The sequence below is a fragment of the Salvelinus alpinus genome, chromosome 6, assembly GCF_045679555.1.
Source record: "Salvelinus alpinus chromosome 6, SLU_Salpinus.1, whole genome shotgun sequence".
Lineage (NCBI taxonomy): Eukaryota > Metazoa > Chordata > Actinopteri > Salmoniformes > Salmonidae > Salvelinus > Salvelinus alpinus.
The window spans coordinates 52,298,569-52,323,864 of record NC_092091.1 but is presented as its reverse complement, the minus strand read 5'-3'; the positions used below and the strand labels follow the sequence as shown (position 1 = coordinate 52,323,864).

Genomic DNA, 25,296 nt, shown 5'->3' with positions numbered 1-25,296 from the left:
TAGTGTTGTACCCAAGAAGACTTGAGGTGTAAAGGGTGCGTGCTGGTGGCAGGGAAGTCAGGCGCAGGAGAGTGAACTTGGTATAAACGGAGCAGTTTAATAAAAATTCAAAAACTCCGGAAACCAACATATATAAAATAAAATAAGAGGGTGCAAAACCCGTCACACACCAGAACATTACTAGCACCAATACATACAACAAACAATCACCGACAAGGACATGAGGGGAAACAGAGGGTTAAATACACAACATGTAATTTATGGGATTGGAACCAGGTGTGATGGAAGACAAGACAAAACCAATGGAAAATGAAAAATGGATCAGTGATGGCTAGAAGGTCGGTGACGTCAACCGCCGAACACCGCCCGAACAAGGAGAGGGACCGACTTCGGCGGAAGTTGTGACATGAGGCTGTAATCGCTGCCAAAGGTATTTCCACAAACTACTGAGTAAACAGTCTGAATACTTATGTAAATGTCATATTTCAGTTTTTTATTTTTAATACATTTGCAAACATTTAAAAAATCTTGTTACTTTGTCATTACGGGGTATTCTGTGTAGATTGATGAGGGGAAAAAACTATTTAATAAATTTTAGAATAAGGTTATAACGTAACAAAATGTGGAAAAGGTCTAGGGTTCTAAATACTTTCCAAATGCACTGATATATATATATATATATATATATATATATATAAAAAATATATATGGGGATTGGAAATTATGCAGACACTTACATTGATGGAAGCTACAATCTAAATGAAATGTTAAAGGTGATCTATCCCCCAATTTTGTGGTTTGTTTTATAAGTATAAATATTGTAAGTCATGCTATGCTTGTGCCGGGGTTGTACTTCAGACTTTAAGGAAAGTGTGAGTGTGTTATGGCTGAGATCTGCAAGTGTCAGACAGGTAGAGCAGATGGTTAAGTTAGCATCTCTATTGCCTTTTGAGAGCTGAAGTACTGTCGCCCCCCAGCCTAGAAATGCCTTGGCAATGCAGTGTCTAAATTCCAACATAGTGAAATCGTGATATTGGTTGTGACAGATACTGTACCACAACCCCAAAAACTACATTACTAGACCATCAGTTCTGAAATCTCTGGGTCAAAGAAGGCTGGGGATTGACTAACCCTGGAAAGATAACTCTAGACAAAAGGCAGGCTTAGGGTGAGTTAGCTACAAAGCTTTCGGGAAACTCACCCCCTGGATAGTTAGATTCAAACAATGCAGATCCAAAACGGCCCTTTCTGTTTTAAGTTAATGCTGACGCAATTCTCTCGCTTTAGAGCAATCTCAGTTCAAACTTGGTAGGATGCTTTAAACACTGGGCACATTCATACTCCCTTTCTATCGACAGAGGAGCCCAAAACCACAGGACTCAGGGGAAAGGAGATTATTTAAGTATTTACCTCTTCTCTTTGGTGCCATTGTCGGGGTGTCAAATGGTGTGTGTGTGTATATGTGTGAGTGTGTGTGGGTGGGTGTGTGCGCATGCGCAAGAGACAGTTTGTCATCAGCAGCTCTCGACCGGGGAGGTATGTGTCTCCCCTGTCAGGGCAAACTGGCAAACCGGCTGTGGTGGACAGACAGACAAACACACAGACACACACATAAACACATTCCAGCAGAGGCTGAGAAGGCCTGAGAGCCACCAGTTCAGAAATCCCCGTGACCAATTAGGAAGACCTGGAGACTCCTAGTCAGTTGGAGCAAAGAGAAGGGGAGAGGGGGAGTGAGAGACAGGGGGTGGGTGGGAGAGGGAGAGAAAGAGGGAAGAGTGAGGGAAAGAGAGCAGGAGGGGATTGAAAGGGAGGGAATACAAGAGAAAGAGGGACCAAAAAAAGAACAGCATGAAAAAGAGGCAGTCGTGTAAAGTAACTAAGTAGTAACTAAGTACTACTTAAGTCGTTTTTGGGAATAAGTGTACTCTACTTTACTATTTACATTTTTGACAACTTTTACTTTTACTCCAACAAATTAGAAAAAAATATATGTAATTTTGCTCCCATACATTTTCCCTGACACCCGAAAGTACCAGTTACATATCAAATGGTCAGGCAGGACAGCAATATGGTCCACTTTAAAAACCTATCAATATAACACGTTGTCATCCCTACTGACTCTGATCTGGCAGACTCACTAAGCAGAAATAAGGTGCTTGTAAATTATGTCTGAGTGTTGGAGTGTGCCCCTGGCTGTCCTTACATTTAAAAAACAAGAAAAATGTGCAGTCTGGTTTGCTTAATAAAAGGAATTTTATTTACTTTCACCTTTTACTTTTACTCAAGTATGACAATTGAGTACTTTTTCCACCACTGTACTTAAGTACATTTAAAACCAGATACGTTTAGACTTTTACACAAGTAGTATTTTACTGTGACTTTCACACAATTTTACTTGAGTCATCTTTACTTGAGGTATCTTTACTTATATTCAAGAATGACAATTGAGTACGTTTTCCACCACTGAAAGGAGGAGAGAGAAAGTAAGAGGGTGGAGAGAAATGGAACTCAGGAATAGAGAGGAGTTAGAGGGACAGATAAAACGGTGAGAGCAAGAGAAAAGGGTGAGGGAGAGAAAGAAAGAAAAACTCAGGAAAAGAGAGGAGTGAGAAGCACAGAAAGGATGAGAGAGAGAGAGAAAAGAAAGAGAGAGGGAGGGAGAGTCAAATGGTTGTGAACTCTTTAATCCCATTACCCCTTACTGATGTGTCTGATTGACAGGACTTTTTGCTCGCTTTCCATAAGGCTTTCACCCGCAGGCGTCCTAGTATTGTTATCTTTTGAAAATGTCTGTTAGTCAGTCACACTAGCAACCACCCTGTGGACACTAGGCTACATTTATAAAGTAAGTAAAAGTAACTAGCCTTGCACAAGCCTAGGCATTTGTGCGAGCCAGAATGGCTCATTGGAAATGGAAACTATCTGTTTATGTAGCGTGAGGCAGCTTGATGTACAAGTACACCCCCTGGACAGAACACTAGTCTATCGCAGGGCCTTACCCCCAATCCATCTCCTTAACATTTACAAAGTATTAGTGTCAAATTTCCCCAAAATCTACTTTTTGGTCACCACATATGAAGTCTATGCAAGTCTAAAAATGATTGAATATTTGGATATGACTACTTAATTGGAGTGACATTTGGAAAACAAAGAAGCAGTCTTTGTTAATAGAGATCGTACTGTATATCTGCAATATGAATGCAACCAAGAATCTGCAATGTTTGGTGCCTAAATAGTCATCATGAATCCAAACACACACACAGTATGTATATGTATTTGAATGTCACAGAAACATTTTCACTTTCCTTAGCTGAATGCTAGACCAAAGATAGCTAGACAAGAGCATCTGCTTACAGCTGACTAAAATGTAAATGATGTGGATCTCCCCACCACAGGTTCCTGGAGGTCATAGAGTCACGTCCCACAGAGCTAGACCTACAGAGGACCAGTTTGATTGTAGCTCCAGAGCTGAAGAGATGTCTTGCACAGTTGGGCCTCAACTTAGAGGACCGGGAGTTTGAGAAGCTTTGGAAGAAGTGTGTTTTCCCCCTCAAAATCTCTCTCTATATATGTATAAGTAATTTATGAATAATACGATGTGGTACATAAGTAATGATGATTTTTGAAACGTTAAACATTATCTACTGCATTTTCTGCATTTAAGTATGTGCATCAGAGTTGAAGTCAAATCAAATTGAAGTCAAATCAAATTTCCCTAAAAAAGCTGAAAAGGTGAAGTAATTTATTGAAAATGTAAAACAATAAATATATACAGTTGAAGTCGGGAGTTTACATACACTTTAGCCAAATACATTTAAACTCAGTTTTTCACAATTCCTGACATTTAATCCTCGTAAAAATTCCCTGTCTTAGGTCAGTTAGGATCACCACTTTATTTTAAGAATGTGAAATGTCAGAATAATAGTAGAGAGAATGATTTATTTCAGTTTTTATTTCTTTCATCACATTCCCAGTGGGTCAGAAGTTTATATACACTCAATTAGTATTTGGTAGCATTTCTTTTAAATTGTTTAACTTGGGTCAAACATTTTGGGTAGCCTTCCACAAGCTTCCCACAATAAGTTGGGTGAATTTTGGCCCATTCCTCCTGACAGAGCTGGTGTAACTGAATCAGGTTTGTAGGCTTCCTTGCTCGCACACACTTTTCCAGTTCTGCCCACACATCTTCTATGGGATTGAGATCAGGGCTTTGTGATGGCCACTCCAATATCTTGACTTTGTTGTCCTTAAGCCATTTTGCCATAACTTTGGAAGTATACTTGGGGTCATTGTCCATTTGGAAGACCCATTTGCGACCAAGCTTTAACTTCCTGACTGATGTCTTGAGATGTTGCTTCAATATATCCACATACTTTTCCTCCCTCATGATGCCATCTATTTTGTGAAGTGCACCAGTCCCTCCTGCAGCAAAGCAACCCCACAACATGATGTTGCCTCCCCCGTGCTTCACGGTTGGGATGGTGTTCTTCGGCTTGCAAGACTCCCCCTTTTTCCTCCAAACATAACGATGGTCATTATGGCCAAACAATTATATTCTTGTTTCATCAGACCAGAGGACATTTCTCAAAAAAGTACAATCTTTGACCCCATGTGCAGTTGCAAACCGTAGTCTGGCTTTTTTATGATGGTTTTGGAGCAGTGGCTTCTTCCTTGCTGAGCGGCCTTTCAGGTTATGTAGATATAGGACTCGTTTTACTGTGGATATAGATACTTTTGTACCCGTTTCCTCCAGCATCTTCACAAGGTCCTTCCTTTGCTGTTGTTCTGGGATTGATTTGCACTTTTTGCACCAAAGTACATTAATCTCTAGGAGACAGAACGCGTCTCCTTCCTGAGCAGTATGACGGCTGCGTGGTTCCATGGTGTTTATACTTGTGTACTATTGTTTGTACAGATGAACGTGGTACCTTCAGGCGTTCGGAAATTGCTCCCAAGGATCAACCAGACTTGTGGATTTCTAAAAAAAATTCAGAGGTCTTGGGTGATTTCTTTTGATTTTCCCATGATGTCAAGCAAAGAGGCACTGAATTTGAAGGTAGGCCTGGAAATAAATCCACAGGTACACCTCCAATTGACTCAAATTATGTCAATTAGCCTATCAGAAGCTTCTAAAGTCATGACATTATTTTCTGGAATTTTCCAAGCTGTTTAAATTCACTGTCTACTTAGTGTATGTAAACTTCTGACCCACTGTAATTGTGATACCATGAATTATAAGTGAAATAATCTGTCTGTAAACAATTGTTGGAAAAATTACTTGTGTCATGCACAAAGTAGATGTCCTAACCGACTTGCCAAAACTATAGTTTGTTAACACATTTGTGGAGTGGTTGAAAAATTAGTTTTAATGTCTCCAACCTAAGTGTATGTAAACTTCTGACTTTAACTGTATATATAGTACCAGTCAAAAGTTTGGTCCCACCTACTTATTCTAGTGTTTTTTTGTTTTTTTTAACTTTTTCTACAGTGTAGAATATATATTTGAGATTCTTCAACGTAGCCACCCTTTGCCTTGATGACAGCTTTGCACACTCCTGGCATTCTCTCAACCAGCTTAATGAGGTAGTCACCTGGAATGCATTTCAATTAACAGGTGTGCCATGTTAAAAGTTAATTTGTGTATTTTTTTCCTTCTTAATGCGTTTGAGTCAATCAGTTACTCAAATAAGCAAAGATAAACATAAGTCCATCATTACTTTGAGACATGAAGGTCAGTCAATCCGGAACATTTCAAGAACTTTGAAAGTTTCTTCAAGTGCAGTCGCAAAAACCATAAAGTGCTATTATGAAACTGGCTCACATGAGGACCGTCACAGGAAAGGAAGACCTAGAGTTACCTCTGCTGCAGAGGATAAGTTCATTAGAGTTTCCAGCTTCAGAAATTGCAGCCCAAATAAATGCTTCATGGAGTTCAAGTAACAGACACCTCAACATCAACTGTTTAGAGGAGACTGCGTGAATTAGGTCTTCATGGTCGAATTGCTGCAAAGAAACCACTATTAAAGGACACCAATAATAAGAAGAGACTTGATTGGGCCAAGAAACACCAGCAATGGACATTAGACAGGTGGAAATCTGTCCTTTGGTTTGATGAGTCCAAATTTGAGATTTTTGGTTCCAACCGCCGTGTCTTTGTGAGACGCAGAGTAGGTGAATGGATGATCGCCGCATGTGTGGTTCCCACCGTGAAGCATGGAGGAGGAGGTGGGATGGTGGGGGGTGCTTTGCTGGTGACACTGTCTGTGATTTATTTACAATTCAAGGCACACTTAACCAGCATGGCTACCACAGCATTCTGCAGCAATACGCCATCCCATCTGGTTTGCACTTAGTGGGACTATCAATTGTTTTTCAACAGGACAATGACCCAACACACTTCATGCTGTATAAGAGCTATTTGACCAAGAAGGAGATTGATGGAGCGCTGCATCAGATGACCTGGCCTCCATAATCACCCGACCTCAACCCAATTGAGAGGGTTTGGGATGAGTTGAACCGCAGAGTGAAGGAAAAGCAGCCAACAAGTGCTCAGAATATGTGCAAACTCCTTCAAGACTGTTGGAAAAGCTTTCCAGGTGAAGATAGTTTAGATAATGCCAAGAGTGTGCAAAGCTGTCATCAAGGCAAAGGGTGGCTACTTTGAAGAATTTAAAATCTAAACTATATTTGTATTTGTTTAACACTTTTTTGGTTACTACATGATTCAATATGAGTTATTTCATAGTTTTGATGTCTTCACTATTATTCTACAATGTAGAAAATAGTAAAAATAAAGAAAAACCCTTGAATGAGTAGGTGTGTCCCAACTTTTGACTGGTACTGTATATATTCAAACCACTTCATATACTGAGTGACTTCAATTCCAATGTTCACCATATACATGTATGCATGTTCAGTATTTCCTTTATGTATTCATGTACTGTCTGTGTGCATTGTATGAGGAAAACTGTAGTGGTACACCTCATTGTATGATTTTAGAAAAATATGTTGATGAACAGATTTGACAGCGAAGGACTTGGAGCCGTGAAAGTGAGAGGTTTGCTAAGGAAACTTGGACTGAGCCAGAGAAAGACCTCAGACACCAATGATAATAATGATCATCAAGTTTCATCTTCTATCAATGGTGAAGACACCAAAGGTAAGAACAAAGGAAAGACATTCTGCATCTCTTCATATTACATCAGAAACGGTATGAGTCAAAAGATGTGATGCTGTTCACCACATTTGGTAATGTCTCTTATTTTGTTGTTACTTAAACTTCAGTATTTACTAAAGTTTTGACTGAAGTATTACGTTTTTGCATAAACTTAAAGATGCAGTCCGGGATCTTAAGCACAACAAATTCGTAACATATTTTACTAATTGAATTCATAACATATCATATGAATTGCACACACACACAGACAATTTTTTGTTGTTGTAGACGTAACATATCAGACGAAATGGATTACATTGTATACAATTGGATGACGTAGTACACAAAAAACGGGAACCCGTTTTGGCTCGTGAGCACCACTTTCAAAACTGCTGTCTGAAATTATACAAAAGTTCTGGAGCATCACTTTAAGTATTACGTTTTTAAGTAAGTATTAACTATTGCATGTACAAACATCTGTCAACGTTTCAGTGGGTTGGAGCATGGCTCTTGCAACACCAGGGTTGTGCCTTTGAATCCCGTAGTGTAACACACTTAATGTAGGTGGCCCTTTCGTATGTTGCATGGATAGAAGCATCTGCTAAATGACCATATTATCAGTACTATTATCAAACATTACATCGAGAGAAAAAACAGTTAGTGATTGCTGTGACCAAGAGTTACCTATAGAGGGCACTGTAGTATCATACCAGTCAAAGGCACCTCACCCTTATAAAATACTGCACAGTTCTACATCTTTAATCCATTCAAAGTCCCCTAAATTAATATGTATCATTTTAAGTGATTGATGTTGGATATTCTTCTAATCTGAGTACCTCATAACCCCTATGATATTGAAGCTGTTACTCTCCAAGGTATGACTGGGTTAATATGCAATCCACAGTTGGGAAATAAGGGGCAATTTCCCCTGACATTAAAGGTGCAATTTGTAGGTTTTCCACATGCAAACAAGCCTTATTGTCTTAAATAATTATTCATTAATAAATTCTTTAATTAATTTATTAGTTAAGTTTAGGTACATGTAAATTCTTCAAATTTCGAGGGCCATGTGTCCGTAGCTGAAATGATAATTTCTGCGTGCCAGTGGGGCATTTTACAGTTTGCTCATTGATACTAAACCACTATTTTTCCTTTACACATCATGGCCTTATACTTTCAGCCAGACCCAGGGCCCTGTCGAAGTCGGAGGAGGAGCGTGGGGTATCCATCGCCATGGAGAAGTGGCTGAAGGACAAGTTTAGGGAGGGCGTCCAGAGAATGAAATCCCAGTTTGACCAACTGGATCCAGACCAGACCTGCAAGGTGAGTCTGTTGACAGCTAGGGATTGGAGACAGGTGAAGATTCAATATTGTTTCACTTTTAGTCAAACTATTGGCTTGGTATTGAACTGAAGAAAGAAATAAAGAAATTCAAACTATTTAAACTAGGTCTGTGTGTTTGCCGGGACATTTGTCTAGGTGGGCCTGGAGGAGTTCCTGCAGGTGCTGAAGATCTTTGGCCTGAATCTAAAAAGGGAGCATGTGGGCTTGTTTTTGGCTCGCTGTGGCCTGGGACTCAACAAGACAGGTGTGATCCATTACCCAGAGTTCCTCCGCATGTTTCAGGACCGCAGCGAGGAAGGGGTCACACACAGGATCCTATCCAACCCACAACACAGGTCAGAGGTCACAGCCAGACAGTTACAATCCAATGGGCAAAACTGGTTGTATCCTTGAAGTTTTTTTGTGACATTCTTGTCCAGTTGTAAACTGTTTTTTATTTATTTAACTAGGCAAGTCAGTTAAGAACAAATTCTTATTTACAATGACGGCCTACACCGGCCAAACCCGGACGACTGGGCCAGTTGTGCACCGCCCTATGGGTCTCCCAATCACAGCCGGTTGTCATACAGCCTGGATTCAAACCAGGGGGTTTGAATGCTTCACGTACAGTCGTGGCCAAAACTTTTGAGAATGACACAAATATTTTTATTTTCACAAAGTCTGCTGCCTCAGTTTGTATGATGGCAATTTGCATATACTCCAGAATGTTATGAGGAGTGATCAGATGAATTGCAATTAATTGCAAAGTCCCTCTTTGCCATGCAAATGAACTAAATCCCCAAAAACATTTCCACTGCAATTCAGCCCTGCCACAATAGGACCAGCTGACATCATGTCAGTGATTATCTCGTTAACACAGGTGTGAGTGTTGACGAGGACAAGGCTGGAGATCACTCTGTCATGCTGATTGAGTTCGAACAACAGACTGGAAGCTTCAAAAGGAGGGTGGTACTTGGAATCATTGTTCTTCCTCTGTCAACCATGGTTACCTACAAGGAAACAAGTGCCGTCATCATTGCTTTGCACAAAAAGGGCTTCACCGGCAAGGATATTGCTGCCAGTAAGATTGCACCTAAATCAACCATTTATCGGATCATCAAGAACTTTAAGGAGAGCGGTTCAATTGTTGTGAAGAAGGCTTCAGGGCGCCCATGAAAGTCCAGCAAGCGCCAGGACTGTCTCCTAAAGTTGATTCAGCTGCGGGATCGGGGCACCACCAGTACAGAGCTTGCTCAGGAATGGCAGCAGGCAGGTGTGAGTGCATCTGCACGCACAGTGAGGCGAAGACTTTTGGAGGATGGCCTGGTGTCAAGAAGGGCAGCAAAGAAGCCACTTCTCTCCAGGAAAAACATCAGGGACAGACTGATATTCTATAAAAGGTACAGGGATTGGACTGCTGAGGACTGGGGTAAAGTCATTTTTTCTGATGAATCCCCTTTCAGATTGTTTGGGGCATCCGGAAAAAAGCTTGTCCGGAGAAGACAAGGTGAGCGCTACCATCAGTCCTGTGTCATGCCAACAGTAAAGCATCCTGAGACCATTCATCTGTGGGGTTGCTTCTCAGCCAAGGGAGTGGGCTCACTCACAATTTTGCCTAAGAACACAGCCATGAATAAAGAATGGTACCAACACATCATCCGAGAGCAACTTCTCCCAACCATCCAGGAACAGTTTGGTGACGAACAATGCCTTTTCCAGCATGATGGAGCACCTTGCCTTAAGGCAAAAGTGATAACTAAGTGGCTCGGGGAACAAACATCGATATTTTGGGTCCATGGCCAGGAAATTCCAAAGACCTTAATCCCATTGAGAACTTGTGGTCAATCCTCAAGAGGTGGGTGGACAAACAAAACCCCACAAATTCTGACAAACTCCAAGCATTGATTATGCAAGAATGGGCTGCCATCAGTCAGGATGTGGCCCAGAAGTTAATTGACAGCATGCCAGGGCGGATTGCAGAGGTCTTGAAAAAGAAGGGTCAAAATATTTTGGGTGCAAATATTGCAAATATTGACTCTGCATCAACTTCATGTAATTGTCAATAAAAGCCTTTAACACTTATGAAATGCTTGTAATTATACTTGAGTGTTCCATAGTAACATCTGACAAAAATATCTAAAGACACTGAAGCAGCAAACTTTGTGGAAATTAATATTTGTGTCATTCTCCAAACTTTTGGCCACGACTGTATTATTAGCGACCACAGAATGTCTTTACCTGGTTGCAATCTGTTTATGTGACATCTCATTATCCAGAAAAACAGTTTACACCCTTCAGTGATGTCATTATTAGGCTACGCACTAACCCACTGACTGGTTCAATGGAACTGGTTTGTTCTTGTTTGTGGATGTGTGATTTGATTTTGTATTTCGTCCTCATGCCCTGAGGGGACTTAATCAAAGTTACAGATTGTATCTTTTACATGTAGTTTAGAGTTCGAGTTACGAAGGCTTCTGGAAGTGCACCCTTGAGCTGCGACTCTTAAAATGTTACAGTAACACGTGCCCAGAGTACTCCCGCTCACATCTAGCCTTCCTCTGTGCCACACTTATCAATTTATGCTTAAATGTTTAAAAGGCAGCAGAGGTTTACACTATGCTAGCTAGTAGGGTATTCAGAGGCTAATGTATTACTTTCCTGATTAAGGACCCTAAATTGGATAAAGTGGGACCAGCAAACATTAGCACAGATTAACTTAGTTTAGTTTACAGTCCCTTTCCCGGGGATGAGTTACCACGACGATAGCATACAGAAGTCAGCCGTCCTATGTCGGAGGTTATCTCTACCCAGATTAAGCGAAGTGTGTGTGTGCGTGCGTGTGTATGTGTGTGTTTGGGGGGCTGCTTGACATAAGACTTGTGAACAGGACTTGATGGGTGGGTTTTACATATCATTGTGTACTTTGGGCTTTGGGGTATTTACGTTGGGTTGTTGAACCCTGTAAACTGGAGTTAGGGATCTATGGTCACAACACAAGTACACTGAATAGAAACATAAACGCAACATGCAACAATTTCTAAAATGTTACTGAGCTACAGTTCATATAAGGAAATCTATCTTGTGTGACCACCATTTGCCTCATGCAGTGTGACACACCTCCTTCGCATAGAGTTGATCAGGCTGTTGATAGGGGCCTGTGATAGTGGCCCGGACATTTTCAGCTTCCAGGAAATGTGTACAGATCCTTGCATTATCATGCTGAAACATGAGGTGATCGCGGCATATAAATGGCACGACAATGGGCCTCAGGATCTCGTCATGGTATCGCTGTCCAATCAAATTGCCATCGATAAAAGGCAATTGTGTTTGTTGTCCGTAACCTATTTACATTTTAGTCATTTAGCAGATGCTCTTACCCAGAGCAACTTACAGGCGCAATTAGGGTTAAGTGCCTTGCTCAAGAGAACATCGACAGATTTTTCACCTAGTCGCAACGTTGACATCAGCAAACCACTCGCCCATACGACGCCATCTACAGTTGACACCGGAATTTAAACCCGTGAAGAGCACACTTCGATGCCAGTGGCCATCGAAGGTGATCGTTTGCCCACTGACGTTAGTTACAATGCCGAACTGCAGTCAGGCCAAGACCCTGGTGAGGACAACGAGAACGCAGATGAGTTTCCATGAGATGGTTTCTAACAGTTTGTACAGAAATTCTTTGATTGTGCAAACCCACAGTTTCATCAGCTGTCTGGGTTGCTAGTGTCAGACGATGTGGAGGTCCCGGGCTGGCGTGGTTACACGTGGTCTGCGGTTGTCGGTCCGGTTGGACATAGTGGCAAATTCTCTAAACTTATGTTGGAGAAGGCTTATGGTAGATAAATTAATATTCAATTATCTGGCAACAGCTCTGATGGACATTCCTGCAGTTAGCATGCCAATTGCATGCTCCCTCAACTTGAGACATCTATGGTATTGTGTTGTGTGACAAAACTGCACATTTCATAGTGGTCTTTTATTGTCCCCAGCACAAGGTGCACCTGTGTAATGATCAGCTTCTTGATATGCCACACCTTTCAGGTGGATGGATTATCTTGGCAAAGGATACATGTTCACTAACAGGGATGTAAACAAATTTGTGTACAACATTTGAGAGATATACGCTTTTTGTGCATATGGAACATTTCTGGGATATTTTATTTCAGCTCATGAAACATGGGACCAACACTTTACATGTTGCATTTATATTTTTGTTCAGTATAGTTTGTCATCATGTTTCATTGGCACATTAACCCTGCAGGTGTGCCTTTATGCTGCATTTGAGTACAGCCATCAGGCTACTGAACAGTGGGAACTAGTGACAATACATAGAGAACAACTCTGTATATGACGAGATGTATTGAAATTATGTGTGTTAAGATGTGTTGTATGCCGTGAACATGTGTCAAATTATGTTGTGTTTGTCTTAGTCCTGTAACTAGTGTGCCCACTATCTTGTGTTGAATATTGCATCATGTATCGCATCATATCGGATATCATATTGTATATCCCATACCATAAACTGGGTAGTTTGGGTCCTGGTTGCTGATTGGCTGAAAGAGCATTTTTTTCAGCTGTGTGTATATCAAACAATATACCACGGTTATGATGCAAAAGTACTTCTATACTGTTCTTTTTATGTCAGTAACCAGTTTATAAAAGCAATAAGGCACCTTGGAGGTTTGTGGTAGTATATGGCAAAGAGGAGTGCCTGGATACAGCACTTAGCTAAGTGCTGTATCCAGGCACTCCATTCGTTCATTTTGGTACAGTGCGTCAACTTCTCTGATTATCAGTTGTTTTCAAACACAAAGCATACCGGTATTACATTTTTGAAATGTCATAAACTATAAAACAGAATATATTTGCAGAACCAAAATGCCGTACTGTTTATGCAAGAACGGGTATTCGGACAAGGCCAATGTCTTCTTCTTAACACAGGTTTCATCATATCCAGGGGAGCATCAGCCACGCATCCACAGTCACCATGGTGGAGGCTAAACTGGCTCGACTCTTCCAGTCAGAGTACCTCGCTCTGTTAGAAATGTTTCAGTAAGTATAGAGTCACATGGTGACTCAACAAATAGCAAATATGAGCATATTGTAGCAGCTAGATTCACTACATGACTAAAAGTACGTGGACACCTGCTCGTTGAACATCTCATTCCAAAATCATGGACATTAGTATGGAGTTTGCTGTTATAACAGCCTCCAGTCTTCTGGGAAGACCTTCCAATAGATGTTGGAACATTGCCGCGGGGACCATTCAGTCACAAGAGCATTAGTGCGTTCAGACACTGATGTTGGCAGATTAGGCCTGGCTTGCAGTCATTCATCCCAAAGGTGTTCGTTGGGGTTTAGGTCAGGGCTCAATCAGTCAAGACAGTCACGTTCTTCCACACCGATCTCAACAAACCATTTCGGTATGGATCTCGCTTTGTGCACAGGGGCATTATCATGCTGAAACAGGAAAAGGCCTTCCCCAAACTATTGCCACAAAGTTGGAAGCATAGAATGTCATTGTATGCTTTAGCGTTAAGCTTTCCCTTCACTGGAACTACGGGGCCTAGCCCGACCCATGAAAAACAGCCCCAGGTAGGGTTGTGGCTGTCACAAATGTTCGTCAGCTGGTGATTTTCAAGCAAATAACTGTTGGTCTCACGGTAATTGACAGTTAATTAATATAAACACATTTAGCATCTGGATGCTTCCACACATAGCCTACAAGCCACTGATGCAGACCTTTGGAACATCTACATTTTAAAAAGTCTAATAAATCCATGCTATATAGCCTACACCACAATAAATCCATTATTTATTTTAGACAGGTCTAAAGAAGCATAATATGAAGAAAATGTATTCTATTTCAGAAGTACAGAAAAGCATACTCTGAGCTGTCCTTATGTTAGGTCCTGGGGCCGGATTCACAAAACCTTCTTAAGAAGAAATTTCTTCTTAAGTGCCATTTTTTCCTTAACTATAGTCTTAAGAAGAAAGTTACGAAACATTGCTATTCCTCAATAAAATTATTGGAAATGTTCTTAACAAGGTTTTTCCTAAGTTTCTCCATAAGAAATAAAGAAAGAAGGAATGGGATTCATGAAAATAATGCTTTAGAATTTCTTCTTGGAAATGTACTTAACTTTAGGACAGCTAAACCCTTGTCTTGAGACGAATGGATACTTTTGTGACCATAAACATTTTCTTGCGCCACAGACAGAGTTGGCTACCGGATATTTAAATACAGCAAGAATACAAATTAAACACGCATTATCTAGCTAGCTAGTAATTTACAATATACTACCATATTCTAGAAGTGTTAAAAAGCTAGCGCTATGTTGTCAATTTGCAAAGAAGAACTAGGCTAGCTTAGCTAACATTTACGTTGTTAGCTATGTTGGCTATAATGTCTTTACACTTTAGCTAGCTAACGTAGCTAATTAACTTACCGGTCGCACAGTCCCTCTACCACCATCTCTATGATGGACGACACCTTCTCCTCCAGCAGGTCCTCATGAATGGTCTCTCAGCTCCCTTCTTCTTAGCAGCCGACTTGATGTCGGACCACTTCCTTTTTACGGCGTCACTGTCTCTTGCCATACCCCCAACGGCAGAGACAGACTTGGCCACTCTCGTCCATCCTTTCTTTTTGGTCTCTGCAGTGACCCCACAGTTATCAAGTCTCCCCAACAGCAACCTTTTCCTGGGTGCTAAACTCAGCAAAAAAAGAAACGTTCTCTCGCTGTCAACTGCGTTTATTTTCAGCAAACAGCGTGTTTGCTGTTTGCTGAAAAGTGTAATATTTGTATGAACATGACAAGATTCAACAACTGAGACATAAATTGAACAAGTTCCACAGACATGTGACTAACAGAAATGGAATAATGTGTCCCTGAACAAAGGGGAGTCAAAATCAAAAGTAACAGTCAGTATCTGGTGTGGCCACCAGATGCATTAAGTACTGCAGTGCATCTCCTCCTCATGGACTGCACCAGATTTGCCAGTTCTTGCTGTGAGATGCTACCCCACTCTTCCACCAAGGCACCTGCAAGTTCCCGGACATTTCTGGGGGGAATGGCCCTAGCCCTCACCCTCCGATCCAAGATGTGCTCAATGGGATTGAGATGCGGAATCTTCGCTGGCCATGGCAGAACACTGACATTCTTGTCTTGTAGGAAATCATGCACAGAACGAGCAGTATGGCTGGTGGCATTGTCATGCTGGAGGGTCATGTCAGGATGAGCCTGCAGGATGAGCCTGAAGGGTACCACATGAGGGAGGAGGATGTCTTCCCTGTAACACACAGCGTTGAGATTGCCTGCAATGACAACAAGCTCAGTCCGATGATGCTGTGACACACCGCCCCAGACCATGACGTACCCTCCACCTCCAAATCGATCCCGCTCCAGAGTACAGGCCTCGATGTAACGCTCATTCCTTCGACGATAAACAACGTTGTTGCCGGTGAAGTCTGGTGAGGACCTGCCTTACAACAGGCCTACAAGCCCTCAGTCCAGCCTCTCTCAGCCTCTTCCGGACAGTCTGAGCACTGATGGAGGGATTGTGCGTTCCTGGTGTAACTCGGGCAGTTGTTGTTGCCATCCTGTACCTGTCCCGCAGGTGTGATATTTGGATGTACCGATCCTGTGCAGGTGTTGTTACACGTGGTCTGCCACTGCGAGGATGATCAGCTGTCTGTCCTGTCTCCCTGTACCGCTGTCTTAGGCATCTCACAGTACGGACATTGCAATTTATTGCCCTAGCCACATCTGCAGTCCTCATGCCTCCTTGCAGCATGCCTAAGGCACTTTCCCGCAGATGATCAGGGACCCTGGGCATCTTTCTTTTGGTGTTTTTCAGAGTCAGTAGAAAGGCCTCTTTAGTGTCCTAAGTTTTCATAACTGTGACCTTAATTGTCTACCGTCTGTAAACTGTAAACGACCGTTCCACAGGTGCACGTTCATTAATTGTTTATGGTTCATTGAACACGCATGGGAAACAGTGTTTAAACCCTTTACCATGAAGATCTGTGAAGTTATTTGGATTTTTACAAATTATATTTTAAAGACAGGGTCCTGAGAGAGGGACGTTTCTTTTTTTGCTGGGTTTATTTCATCCACCATCACTTCAATCTCTTTTCCTGGTAATCCATTTAGATTTTGATATAGCTAGTCTGATGTCTATAATGTGTGAAAAATAACAAAATAACCAAATCCGATCATCCCTGTCACATAGGCTTATTTATTGGTTTCAAGCACGTCACTAATGTCAATGCAACATAAGAAGATATTTACGTAGTTCTTAAGAAAGATATTTACGAAGTTCCTAAGAAAACTACGAATTCCTAAGAACATTTTGAAGAATTGCATTTACGAACTATCTTATAAATGTATGAACTTCCTATTTTTTTCCTTAACTTCTTTGGGGTAGGGGGCAGTATTTTCACGTCCGGATGAAAAGCGTGCCCAGAGTAAACTGCCTGCTACTCAGGGCCAGATCCTAGGATATGCATATTATTAGTAGATTTGGATAGAAAACACTCTGAAGTTTCTAAAACTGTTGAATGATGTCTGTGAGTATAACACAACTCATATGGCAGGCAAAAACCTGAGAAAAAATCAAACCAGGAAGTGGGAAATCTGAGGTTTGTAGGTTTTCAACTCTTTGCTTATCCAAGATACAGTGGCAATTGGGTCATGTTGCACTTCCTAAGGCTTCCACTAGATGTCAACAGTCGTTAGAACCTTGTTTGATGCTTCTACTGTGAAGTGGGGGCGAAGGAGAGGAGATTGAGTAAGGTCTCTCCCAGAGTGCCACGAGCTGACCATGCGCTGACCATGCCGTTCATGTAAGAGTTAGCTGCGTTCCATCGCATTTCTGAAGACAAAGGAATTCTCCGGTTGGAACATTATTGAAGATTTATGTTAAAAACAACCTAAAGATTGATTCTAAACATCGTTTGACATGTTTCTACGAGCTGTAACAGAACTTTTTGGACTTTTCGTCCGTACTTTCCGGTGGACTTGCACGCGCGTCGTGAGTTTATATTGTGTACTGAACGCGCAAACAACAAGGAGGAATTTGGACATAAATTATGGACATTATCGAACAAAACAAATATTTATTGTGGAACTGGGATTCCTGGGAGTGCATTCTGATGAAGAGTATCAAAGGTAAGTGAATATTTATAATGCTATTTCTGACTTATGTTGACTCCAACATGGCGGATATCTCTTTGGGTTGATTTGTTGTCTGAGCGCCGTACTCAGATTATTGCATGGTTTGCTTTTTCTGTGAAGTTTTTTTTAAATCTGACACATCGGTTGCGTTAAGGAGAAGTTTATGTAAAGTACCATGTAAAACACTTGTATCTTTTATCAATGTTTATTATGAGTATTTCTGTAAATTGATGTGGCTCTCTGCAAAATCACCGGATGTTTTGGAACTACTGAACATAACGCGCCAATGTAAACTGAGATTTTTGGATATAAATATGAACTTTACCGAACAAAACATACATGTATTGTGTAACATGAAGTACTATGAGTGTCATCTGATGAAGGTCATCAAAGGTTAGTGATTAATTGTATCTATATTTCTGCTTTTTGTGACTCCTCTCTTTGGCTGGAAATATAGCTGTGTTTTTCTGTGAATAGGCACTCACCTAACATAATCGTTTGGTTTGCTTTCGTCGTAAAGCCTATTTGAAATCGGACACTGTGCTGGATTTACAACAAGTGTATCTTTAAAATGGTGTAAAATACTTGTATGTTTGAGGAATTTTAATTATGGGATTTCTGTTGTTTTGAATTTGGCACCCTGCACTTTCACTGGCTGTTGACGAGGTGAGACGCTACCATCCCACATACCCTAGAGGTTAAGAAACTTCTTACGTTTTTTCGTAAGTAATATTTTGTGAATCCGGACCCTGATCTGGCTATGCCAAATGACTATGGGCTACACTAGTTCATTTAGCAGACAAAATTTGCTTAAAATTCATTGGCATTCATTTATAGTATGACGAATACAATTATACAAATCAGAATAAAATATAAATATTTTCTTCAAATGATTTGAGGGAGTGCGCACATGCGGCTATTTTGTGTTGAGCAGTTAACAAAGAAATAGGTACTCCAATATTGTTAATTTAGAGTTATTCATTTTACTTTAGTGGTTCTACAATCGTTGGGCTATATGTTTTGATTTTCAATACATTGTAAGGCTGCATGATGCAACTCTAATGATGATTTATTTTAAAGTCGCTTGAAAGTCATGAGCTCTGCTTTGTTTTTTTGTGCAGGCTGTACACACTTCATTAGTCTCTCATTCACAATTTGACAAGCATTTGATAATGCCTCGAATTTCACGGCGGCATCCCCTTTGTGCCCATAATGCACCCCAAAATAATCCATGCCTTTTGCAGCCAGTGACCGTTTTTCCCTTGCTGTGTTGTACCCTTCTCCTTGAGTGCTGCACGCTTTTAAGCACCTCTCATTCACATGGATCTCCATCAAGTGATCTGGTCTTTCTCACAGGCTACAAGTGAAGACAGACACATCGAGGATGCCTGTGTTGCAGCTAGTGTTAGGGGAAGACGGTGTTGTCAGTGGAGAAGGCACTGTGACCAAACTGCGTGCGTCTTTACCCAATTCCGAGGTGCATATTGAAGATATTGGAAGAACTGTCCATAGTACAAAAGTCAACCAATTCTATTCAGTGCAAGAAATAAATATTCAAAAAACATATTAATACAAATTAATACAACCACTAACATCAAAAACATTTTTACGCAATGTGGCTGACGTAACAGATCAGAACGTTTAGCTTAAAATGTTGATAAACTATTAGGCTATTTCTTCACATTATTGTAAGCGCAGCAATGCGCACATGGCAGTCGGCTATAAGGGCAAACGTTCCATTAGTGGGAAAACACCATTATCAAAAGTGACTGCAAATGTGATTATGCATGTAATGCTTTTATTATAAAGGTGCATTTTTATGGGGAAAATGATCTTCCCCAAACTTGAAACTCACACGCTGTTTATGTCTGCCAGTTAGGCTCTAAACCCCTTGTAAAGAGGATTAATGCTATTTGGCCACTTTAGTTGTGATACAAACCATATCAAAACATATATGCATATGGGCTAGGCTACATGACGTGTGCGACTATGATTCGAAAAATTAACACAAAAAAAGGCAGTTTCTTATGCTAGGCATCATTCAGTGAAAGGCTAATATTGTCACCCATCAGACTATTCTTGACTTAATATTGTCTTTACATATACTAAATAATATATGTGTGACATTTGTTTTGATTTAGAATGGACCATTATCATGCACCTGTCTCGAAACAGGGGCAGTGGAAAAAATTTATTTCATCTATGCACTTTAAAAGCGAATGGAGAACACTTTTCCTGTGGTTCATTTTCATGCCAGCCAGGTAGGCTATACTCCTGTTGTAAAGATAAACAATGTGCTTAATATTAGGAAAGTTGAGAAATAAATATAGTAGGACTAGCCTATAGAAAGCTGATGGGATCCTCCTATTTTTAGTAGAGGCCATCAATTGTATAGCCTATAGGAATGCTGCGCAACATGAGCTCATGGGCTCTCATGAAGTGTTTGATTTTCGAACATATCTTCATTGATGTCAGAGCGATTAGACTAGAGGGACAATAGAGTGCTGAGTACCAGGCAGTTAGCAAGTTTAGTAGGCTACTAATGACCATCAGCAGCATCATAGTTTGGAGAAGCCTAATTACGGTGACAAAACCGTCATGTGGAATATGACTGCCTTCATGACTCTTGACCGCTGGTGTGGCCTTAATACGATCACCGCAACAGTCCTAGCCCCAGACCATTATTCCCCCTCCACCAAACTTTATAGTTGGCACTATAAATTCGGGGCAGATAGCGTTCTCCTGGCATCCGCCAAACCCAGATTCGTCCATCGGACTGCCAGATGGTGAAGCCTAATTCATCACTCCAGAGAACGCGCTTCCACTGCTCGAGAGTCCAATGGCGGTGAGCTTTACATCACTCCAGCCAACACTTGGCATTGCACTTGGTGGTCTTAGGCTTATGTGTGCGGCAGCTCGGCCAAGGTAACCCATTTCATGAAGCTCCCTACGAACAGTTCTTGTGCTGGCATTGCTTCCAGAGGAAGTTTGGAACTCGCTAGTGAGTTACAACCAGGGACAGGCGATTTTGTTTTACGAGCTTCAGTACTAGGTAGGCCCATTGTGACCCACCACTTCACAGCTGAGCCGTTGCTGCTCCTAGACATTTCCACTTCACAATATCAGCACTTACAATTGGCCGGGGTAACTCTAGCAGGGCGGAAATATGACAAACTGACTTGTTGGAAAGGTGGCATCCTATGACGATGCCATGTTTAATACACCTGTCAGCAACGGGTGTGGCTGAAATAGCCGAATCCACTAATTCGAAGGGGTGTCCACATACTTTTGTATAGATAGTGTATGGTCATCTCAGTTGGTTCCTGTCTTTCTTTATTTCTCTCTCTGTCTCTCTCTTTCAATGTGCTTTCCAACAGTTCATTCAACAGAACATAATGGGGAAAGCGATACATTTTATAGTTTCAGATATACACTGAGTATACAAAACATTAAGAACACCTGCTCTTTCCATGACATAGACTAACCAGGTGAATCCAGGTGAAATATATGATCCCTTATTGATGTCACTTGTTAAATCAACTTCAATCAGTGTAGATGAAGGGGAGAAGACAGGTTAATAAAGAAGGATTTCTAAACCTTGAGACAATTGAGACATGGATTGTGTATGTGTGCCATTCAGGGAGAATGGGGAAGACAAAAGATTTAAGTGCTTTGAACAGGGTATGGTAGTAGGTACCAGGAGCACCGGTTCGTGTCAAGAACTGCAACGCTGCTGGGTTTTGCACACTCAACAGTTTCCAGTGTGTATCAAGAATGGCCCACCACTCAAAGGACATCCAGCCAACTTGATACAACTGTGGGAAGCATTGGAATCAACATGGGCCATTATCCCCGTGAAACGCTTTTGACACGTTCTAGAGTCCATTCCCGGACGAATTGAGGCTGTTCTGAGGGCAAGGGGATGCAACTCAATATTAGTAAGGTGTTCTTAATGTTTGGTATACTCAGTGTAGAATAGTTTTGAGAATGAGGCTTTGATTCTAGCCCTTCTGTGCAGCAGTGAATATAGACATACCAACTCTGCTCTTTCTCTCAGTGTTGTGTTTTAGTGAACCAAGCCTCCTCTTTACCCCTTTTCACTACCTTTCTCTACATTTCGTGTCTCAATATGATTGGGGTCACACGCAGGCTTTTGCCTGGTCAGAGGTCATAAACTCCTACATTTCACCATAGTCATACATCATTAAGAGCAAGCCCTTAAAGTGTATAGTACCTCTTCACTTCAGGAAATGAACCAGCCTATGTCCGCTGTTCCTTGCTGCTTTTCAATAGAAAACAACCTCTCCAAACTCAAACAACCTCTCCAAACTCAAAGCCCAAGCTGTCCTAATGCAAAAAAAAAAACGTAACTGACCCAGTCCCAAACGTTTGTGATTATCTTGAACTGTGAACTGTGAATACATACGTACTTGGCACAAATGTTGAGTGGAGTTCAACATGGAGGTCAGTGAAATAATACATCTGTCTCATTAACATTTGTCCTGGTCTTATTGAGGTGTTTTGTCTCTCCTACAGGAGCATTGATAAATGCCACAGGAGGGTGGTGAGCCAGGAGGAGTTTCGAGCAGCGATTGAGAGCAGGTATTTTGTCCCTCTCCTGTTCCTATCGTATGTTTTGGCTTTGTTGTATTGAGGTGCCCTTTTTAGACCATCCTTGGATTGTCCAGCTAATTTAATTTGAAGTGCATTGTTGTTTCACATACAGTACCAGTCAAAAGTTTGGACACACCTACTCATTCCAGGATTTTTCTTTATTTTTACTATTTTCTTGGCCAATTGTGCGTCTCCTCATGGGTCTCCCGGGCGCGGCCAGCTGCGACACAGTCCGGGATCGAGCCTGGATCTGTAGTGACGCCTCAAACACTGGAGTGCCTTTCTCTACATTTCGTGTCTCAATATGATTGGGGTCACACGCAGGCTTTTGCCTGGTCAGAGGTCATAAACTCCTACATTTCACCATAGTCAATATGTGCCACTCTTTTATAAAAAAAAATATTTCACTGTGTAAATTCACTGCAGTATTAGGCCTAATATTTAGCTAATGAATGGGTTGCATACTGTCTTCACGGTTCTCTTTGAAATTAGCACCCTGCCTCTCAACTGCCTCTCAGCTACAGCTATTCACCTTAGCTCTTGAAGTCCCAGGAAAAGCTAGATTACAATAGCTTGTTGTAGGCTACACTTCATTTTATTTACTACTGCTAGCATATTGAGGAGAGATTCCAGCTTGATCTTGCTTGCTAAATGTACACGATATGAGTAGCCTGCTAATGTACCTTTCTGGACCTTGTAAACTGTCGAGAATAGACCCATAACTGATCCAAATGGTTACATAACCAGGCCTAGGCTGTTATTTCCGCATGAAGCATTCAAAACAGGACGTTTGAGCGGGAAGAATCTAATTAGCTTACATCACTGCAGTTTACAGCCCTAGACAATATTTGTGTACTCTCTTGATAACAAAACATTCCTCATTGCATTATGTTGTTGTAGCCTAGGTAGAATAATTGTCTTGTCTCAAAACGTAGGCCTAATCAATAGTGGAGTTTTGCCTATCTGGGACTCCAGAGCGCAGCCTGGAAGAACGCACAAATCTGCCATTTAATATTTTTGTTACTTTTTTTTCTTACACTTTGACGGATCAATATTTATAGCCCTACTATTTATCTAATGAATGGCCTAATATGTAGCTGATATTTAGCTTCTTACTTCGAATATACATCTGTAGCCTCTCTCTTCTAGCTGTTCCTGTGCGCACTATAGGCAACGCAAGCCTCTACGCTATTCCTCTTCACGTGAAATCGCAGGAAAATCTATAGGCTACAAAAGCTTTAGGACATATCTTTTTAGCCTTTTTATACTAGGCCTTTTCGTGGCGAGAAGCAGGCTTGCTCTTGCTAATTGCTGAATGTGAAATAGGCCTAGGCCAAACGAACTGTCGGGGAAAGTTAAGGAGCTTTGGTGTGATCACTGGCAAGTGATGAGAACATTGTAGCATTAATGCAGGGACTGCCAGAGAGAAAGCACAGCGAAAAATAAGAACCAAACGAATTGACAATCATTAGAAAAAATGGAAATCATGATGACATAATGTAAAAGATGGCTAAACAGCGTTTGTTGTTGATTTGCTACATTTATTGAGTTAAGAAAAAAATTCATTACATGTACATTGAATAATTATTTGCAGTTGTCACTATGACAATGAACATAACCTGAAGCACTGAATGGTCTGTGTTACCACCGATATACAAGTTTTCTCTCTGAAAAATGTAGTTAATTTAATCTGATTGTCATAAGGTTCCATGACTTTGTCCACACAGGGCATCTGAACACACAAAATACATTTTAATGACTTTCATTACATTTTGGGTGTTTTACACCTGTGGTATTCCTGTCAAAATGACTGGTCATTAGATATGAACGGGTGAGACTACAATTAGTGAATAAAATTGAGTTCAGGCACTTGCCCATTCATCAGATGGACACACTTCCTCTCCCAGACCTCCACACACACACACACACACACACACACACACACACACACACACACAAACACACACACACACACACACACACACACACACACACACACACACACACACACACACACACACACACACACACACACACCTCACTCCCCTTCTTGGCTTCCATGGCAACCCCCACGGGAACCTTCCCCAATAGAATCTTTCCCCCATGGTAAACACACCTGTTGGCATTCTCTCAAACAATCGCAACATTGTTTCAATAATATATAGAACTTTTCTCGCAGCTCTGGTATACAAGGCTTTTTGGAAGTCTTGCTCACAATTCATTCTGTGGCAGCACAATGACCAAACGATAACTGTGTGTGAGGCTCTTGATCATATCTTTGATCATGACACTGGTGAGGAGGTGAGAGTCCTTGTTAAACTTTGACACAAAGTAGTCTGTGATAAATAGCACAATATGTTTCATCTGAGTATTTGTTATTGTCAAAATAATCCATACATTATGCTTTTTTTTACTCAAAAACGAGTTGTATGAGCTCAGGTCAATGAGGCCTACAGGCCATAAATAGCAAATAGAAGTTCAAACTTGTAATGTTCACAAGAACATAAGTTGATAAAAAAGATCTAACACAACATTAGGTGATAATATATGTATTGTTATGGATTTATAATCGGCTATAATGGGGCGGTCATTTTGTACCGGGAACACAGATTTGATGAACATGAAACGAACACAACAGCAGAGCAACAGAGGGTTAATATGCCTACAGCGTACAGTAGGATGCGTTAATCAGTTGACTGACAGGTGTAGGCCTACTGCAGAATGATAAATGGCAAAGGTCCGCTGGTGTGGATGCTCGCCAACGTTTATAGTTATGGATAATTTGTCGTTATAGTTATCGTTATAGTTATCATCCTTGGTGTGGATGGCCCTTTAGGCTATACCTTTTAAACTTTAAGCATTTACAGGCATTGGTTTTACTAGAAGATATCTCAAAGATATAGGCTTAACTATCTCACTATGTAAACTTCTTCCGCTATCATTAATACAAATTATTTCAGCCAGATGAGCAAGCACACGACGCTTCTACTGAAACTTCCATTTCTAGTTGAATTTGTT

At 41.1% G+C, this 25,296-nt stretch overlaps 1 protein-coding gene across 1 annotated transcript in view; it reads left to right on the top strand.

Moving 5' to 3' along the window:
• Positions 1-25,296, top strand: part of LOC139579709 (EF-hand calcium-binding domain-containing protein 6) — an 83,604-nt gene that overhangs the window by 4,116 nt on the left and 54,192 nt on the right. The window contains exons 5-10 of the mRNA XM_071408538.1: positions 3,399-3,539; positions 7,023-7,162; positions 8,340-8,482; positions 8,639-8,838; positions 13,427-13,537; positions 22,201-22,266. Coding sequence (XP_071264639.1) covers positions 3,399-3,539; positions 7,023-7,162; positions 8,340-8,482; positions 8,639-8,838; positions 13,427-13,537; positions 22,201-22,266 — 801 coding nt within the window. The remainder of the gene's footprint in view (positions 1-3,398; positions 3,540-7,022; positions 7,163-8,339; positions 8,483-8,638; positions 8,839-13,426; positions 13,538-22,200; positions 22,267-25,296) is intronic.